The following is a 5970-nucleotide window of genomic DNA, read 5'->3' as shown; positions in this document are numbered from 1 at the left end:
TCCCGTAGACATTTCTGTTGAACTGTTCTTTCAAACATTAGCTTCAACGCCAAAACTTTATTAATCAATATCATTCCTATTCTCAAGCTTTTGAGTGAACTTTTGCTTAGTATTACCCTTCCAAAACAATTTATCCCATCTCAAATCAATAAATATTAACTATTTTTTCTTTTTAACCAAGAAAAATTATATTTGATTTTGGTTCTAATATTTATTTAGGTTGAAGATTTGAACTAATAACGTTTGATATAGTAATAGATAAGGTATTGATAATGTAACTATTGCTTTAACATTCTAAAACAATATTTAAAAACCCTATACAAACAATATTGAATAACTAGACTATTTATGTAACACATTTGTCACATGGATAAAAAGATCATCAGACAATCAATATTGTCACCTCCTCACATACACCCACAAACTAGGTTCATAAACAAAAACACTTTCTCACTTACTCTTCAACAATAAACTTTTTGGGGGTAAAAGTGAAATATATGTTATAAAATGTAGGAAGTTGTGGATTTGTACTCTTTTGCATCGAACAAAAGTGAAGTTCATCCAGCTCCTACTCCCATATTTTTACTTCTCAACTCCATGTGCCAAACAAGCCCTCTATGGTTCACAAAGTATCTTTGAAAGGAAAATACAATTTAGCCCAACAAGTCAAATTCCTCCCACTTTCTTAATTTTCAATTGGACTTGTTTCCCTTGGCTTAATCCTACTAATTTGGATCCCATTGGTCGGAGATTCATCTTCATCGTGGTAGACATAAGCAAATCCACCATGTCTAGTCATATCCATTCCGGCCATCTCATCCTCCGACGAGATTCTTAATAGTTTCAGCTTATGTAACCCATAAAACAATGGCCCCATTGTAGCACTAACCCAACCAATAATCACCAAAATTTGTATCAAATGTGCACCCAGCAACTTCCCTCCCCCACCCATAAATAACCCGTGTGGCCGCCCCGCATCCCCACCGTACACCTCGTTTACATACTTCTTTGACGCGAACAAAGCGGTGAATATTATCCCCCACGCCCCGCAACCGCCGTGCAATTGTGCCGCCTCTAATGGGTCGTCGAATTTCACCTTCTCTGCTAGTTTATTGCAGCTGATTAAAACCACCGCTGCCACAAACCCACATATCACAGCCGCCCACGGCTCCACCACCGAGCAGCCGGAGGTTATGGCGGCGAACCCACCAAGTAAGCCGTTGCAGACATCGGTGACATTCCAATGGCCGGATAAAATTCGTTTTCCGAAAAGGGTCGTTAGTGCTGCTGTGCAACCAGCTAGAGTTGTTGTCACGGCGGTCCGACCGACAGCGCTCCATTGTCCGTAGAAATTATTTGAACCATAAGGAACTAAGATCTTAGTGAAGGAACCGGGGTTGAACCCGTACCAACCGAACCAAAGCATGAACGTACCGAGAACGACTAACGTAGCACTATGGCCTCGTAAAGCAACGGATCTACCGGTTTTGTCGAATCGGCCAATTCGTGGACCTTCTATTAAAGCACCCCAAAGTCCAGCGATTCCACCAACCATGTGAACCACGCCTGAACCGGCGAAATCTATGACTCCGGTTCCAAATAAGAGATCACCATCAGTCCGTGACGGGCTGGCCCAACCGTCTGGAGACCAGAACCAATGGGACACAACCGGGTAAACAAAACCGGTCAAAACAGAGGAGTAGATCAAATAGGCAACGAATTGGGTTCGCTCGGCAATTGAGCCGCTGGTGATACCGGCGGCGGCGATGGCGAAAGCCCACTGATAGAGAAAGAAGCTGTAATCGGCGGCTGTGGACGGGATTGACTTGAGGCCAAAGAAATGACGGCCGATGAAGGGGTTGGAGGGAGTGCCAAAAGCAAAGGCGAAACCGAAGAGGTAGTAGAAAAGGCCACCGGCAGCGGCGTCAAGGACGTTGGTGAGCATGATGTTCATGGTGTTTTTGGCGCGGACGGAGCCGGCACAGAGCATGGCGAAGCCGAGCTGCATGGAGAAGACGAGGTAGGCGGAGAAGAGGAGGTAGACGGTGTCGACGGCGAATTTGGTGTCGGAGAAGTTGTTGGTGGAGGTGGTGAATTGGTCGCAAATGAAGGAGGCGGCGGCACCGGAGTTGGTGACATTTGGACCGAGGAGTTGGGCGAGAGTGAGAGAGCAATCTGTAGCCGCCATTGTTGAAAACTGAAAAGAGAGCAATAAAGTCTCTCTGTTTAAGAGAAATAGAGTGTGGGATTATTGCCATGTGGGTGTGCCATTCATTTATAGAGGGCGATGCTTCTTTTCTTCCAATTATTTTCAATAAATGTTATTTGACTATTTGGCTAATTTTGCTAAATTTCAAATTCCACATCTAAATTTCTCTCTCTAAAATGTCATATTTGAAAATCTCCCACTTTTTACTCTCAAGAACACAGTCAAAAAATTAAAAATTACAAAAATGGACAAAATATTTGCACAACCAATTTTGTTTTTGATGATTTATTTTAATTTTGTCTTTTTAAAGAACCCGGATTAAATATTCAATTAAAAACTCAACTTAATTAAGACAAAATCGTTAACCTAATTGTTTTTTAGTTTATACACATCAATTTTATAAGTATCATTTTCACCTACAAATTATGTTAATTGGTATTCATTTTTGACACAAATACGAAAATCATAACTAAAACCTATCCAAAAATATTTATACCAAATATTAAATAATTAACAAAAATTGTTTTTCAATTTCTTTTTCTAGGAGTTCAATTTAAAAAATGAAATATGGTAGTCATAATTAAAAAATGAAAAAAAAAGAATTATTTTTAAATATAATAAAATGAAGTATAATTTACTTATATTTGGAAATATTTAAAAAATTATAACTTAAATTAGAAAAGAATGTCTTTTCACTCAATAAGCAATAAGGTCAACCCATTTTATTTTTATATTTTTTGAGAAATCAAAATTCTAGATTTGATCGAGACATTATAAAGCTATTTTGATGGGTTTTAAATGCTCACCCCTAGTTTTGTTTTGTTAAATGTTATATCATTATTAGAATATTTATATATATGTTCTAAATTAAACCCTACACTTGCATGAGTGGTGAGATTAACCTATTGAATAGATTTTTTGAAAAAACTTTGTGGCTAGTTAGGAGCATACTTTATAATTTAAAAAATGATGAATTATCACCCCTCTTATATACGTTGATCTAGGTTGTAGTAATTATTGTTGTATAGCTAAAATAATAGACTATTTTTTATGCATATTAATTATCTATTCAATCCTTTTACCTTATGCTTTAATTTAGTTTTCTTTTTCCAAAATAAAAAAAAAAGTTAAAAGGAAACGTTTGAGACCATGTCTATCTAAAACTATAAAAACCACCTCTTGTTACAATTAAGTAATATTTAAAAGTCTTAAATCAGTTATAGTAAACATTATTTCAAAATTCATATTTGCTATCATTTTTACTATTTTATATTCATAGTTTTTTTTATTCTCGGTTGTAGATTTTACTCAAAATATGAGCCAACATAAATCAATTATAATAATACAAGACTATAATAACTCGCTAAGTGTAAACACTTTCTTTGACTCTTAGGCTTGGGTTTACTTTCATCTGTTTATGGTGTGAACTTTAATACGGTGGTACACTTATTTTTACTTCTGTTCATGATTGACTCTAGTTTTTTTTTCTTTCTTCATTCATTATTTTATTTTTTAATATTGAATTCAAAGCTAGGTAAGGTGGATATTTGAATATCTACTTTTTTTTGGTCAAATTTATAATACTTTTACGTAGATGAAAAATGTAGGATTGACTAAGATTATTTCAAGTTTGTTTCATAACTCACATATTTTTCTACCTTTCGTAGATTGAAAACTCTGGCAAAATATATGTATATTTTTCTTTCTAAAACAATTGACATGTTATTTAGGGGTTAAATGAAATTTAAAATTGATAAACAAAACGATTGTGAATTTTGGGCTAATTCTACACATAATCTAGTTGTTTAAAGACATGCGTGACAAAAACAAGTTCACCAACAAACTTATTTTGAAAATAACGTGAAAATATAAACAAATGACAAACATATGACAAAGTGACAATTATTTTTAATATTTGGTATAATTGAATCGAGTGTATAAGAGATCACATTTGTTATATTGATGATAAAAATCACTGGTCCAATTAATTCTTTAAAAGATATTTGGCAACAAAATTTATACATGTGGTAAACGGATGAGACGTGACACCATATGTGTGAAAATTGTAAATGTTTATGATTTCGATACCTATTTTTGTCATTTTTTTTCTATTTTCATGGTTTTTTGTCATTATTTATTAAAATAATATTTACACCTTTTAAAAAAATATTGTGAAATTTTAATTGAGTGGACGGTCAAAACCCTATTTGAATGTTTCATCCAAGTATAAAAAATAAATTACCATAAAGGATAAACATATAGGACCATAGATTTACGAGTCTTTGCCTCCTTTCAATTGAAATAATAAAATTTAAAATAAGCGATAGTTTCGTTTTAGATGTCTAACATGAGTTGAAATATTTATAAATACAGTAAAGTATTGTGTATATTATTTGTATATCTTTATCAATATTAGACGATAGTAGTTTTTTAATGTCTATCATTGTTTTACATGTTGATAGACAATAAAACTTTGCTATATTTATAAATATATTAGTTTATGAACTTGATATATTTGAAAACATCATCAAATTCAAATTTATGTCTATTTAGTCTCTAATTTCATTTTGAAAGATAACATAATTATGAACCTTCATATTTATGTGTAATAAATGGTTTTGTCAAAAAATTTAAAAAGTAATTAGTAAAATATGGGTTCATCATTTTTTAAAGACAATATTAGGGAAGTGAACCTCTTATCAAATACAAAATTGAAAACATCAAAATCTATTAAACAAAATTCACTACAAGCTTTTAAAATTCTCAAAATTTACTACATTTGTGATTTAACTGAAAATATTTTATATCTAAATTATGATTCAAAATTTATCAGCTACAAAACCAATTATAGTCATTGAATTTTTTGTTAGTCTATGTGTTAGATATGGATAATGACCGTTTTTTTTATTTGTTAAAGTACTTTTTTTTTCAAATAATGGTGCTCGGTAGGAACTAAAATTGATTATAGAAAAATATCATTTTTTTTTCAAATTGATTTTAGAGGAATTGGGTGATAGATGAATCCTATCAATCACTTTCAAAATAATTATCTAATTCAATTTTTTTTCTAAAAGAAGTTAAATATTGAAACAAAAGAAGACAAACATTTTTTTTCATTAAATTATTAATAAAACAAACAATCATATAGGTTTTGAACTTCTTTCAATATCTATAACGTATATAAAAATTTAACAATAAAATAAATAGAAATAGATCCTTACGGTAATTATTTAATTTAAAAAATATTTATCAATTAGAAAATACAAGTTCGTATTGGATAACTCTAAACTAACTTTTTTGAAAATAAGCCTAATGATTGAAAATCAATTCTAAAGACATGAAAATCACTTTTAAGAGTTTTATACCAAACTTAAATTTGATGGTTTAAAAACCAATCTTAAGAAATAAACTATTCCTACATCACTTTTTCTAAAATCAATACTCAAACTATAACTCTTGAACACACCTTTAATTACTGAGAATTGTTCTTTCAATCTTAGGATGATTTTTGACATTTAGTTGTGTGATATAAAAAAACAAATAAAAAGTCTTAACCCTTAACCGAAGGAAGCCAATGAACTATATAAAAAGCTATGTGTGAAAACTTCATCGAAATTTCTAAACTTTTCGACGTAAATTCATTAACTTAGAATAAAACAAAGGTTTTTTTTTCAGCATGTTAGAGGAAAATAAAAATATATTTAAAAAATATTGAAAGATTTGAGCAATATGACATTTAGACTTGGAAGTTTTTTGGAAAT

The 5970-nt window shown here is 31.5% G+C and overlaps 1 protein-coding gene across 1 annotated transcript; it reads right to left on the bottom strand.

Moving 5' to 3' along the window:
• Window positions 1–246: 246 nt before the first annotated feature.
• On the bottom strand, window positions 247–2294 carry LOC101212168 (ammonium transporter 1 member 1). Its single transcript, XM_004147130.3, has one exon. The coding sequence runs from the start codon at window positions 2186–2188 to the stop codon at window positions 686–688; it is 1503 nt and encodes a 500-aa protein (XP_004147178.1). The 5' UTR covers window positions 2189–2294; the 3' UTR covers window positions 247–685.
• Between the last annotated feature and the right edge of the window lie 3676 nt (window positions 2295–5970).

This window comes from Cucumis sativus, chromosome 2 (genome assembly GCF_000004075.3).
Source record: "Cucumis sativus cultivar 9930 chromosome 2, Cucumber_9930_V3, whole genome shotgun sequence".
NCBI lineage: Eukaryota > Viridiplantae > Streptophyta > Magnoliopsida > Cucurbitales > Cucurbitaceae > Cucumis > Cucumis sativus.
The sequence above is the reverse complement of the archived record's forward strand: the minus strand, read 5'-3'. Positions and strand labels throughout refer to the sequence as shown.

Excerpts from the sequence above, each read along its gene's own strand:
- LOC101212168 (XM_004147130.3), bottom strand. The coding sequence starts at position 2,188 with ATGGCGGCTACAGATTGCTCTCTCACTCTCGCCCAACTCCTCGGTCCA.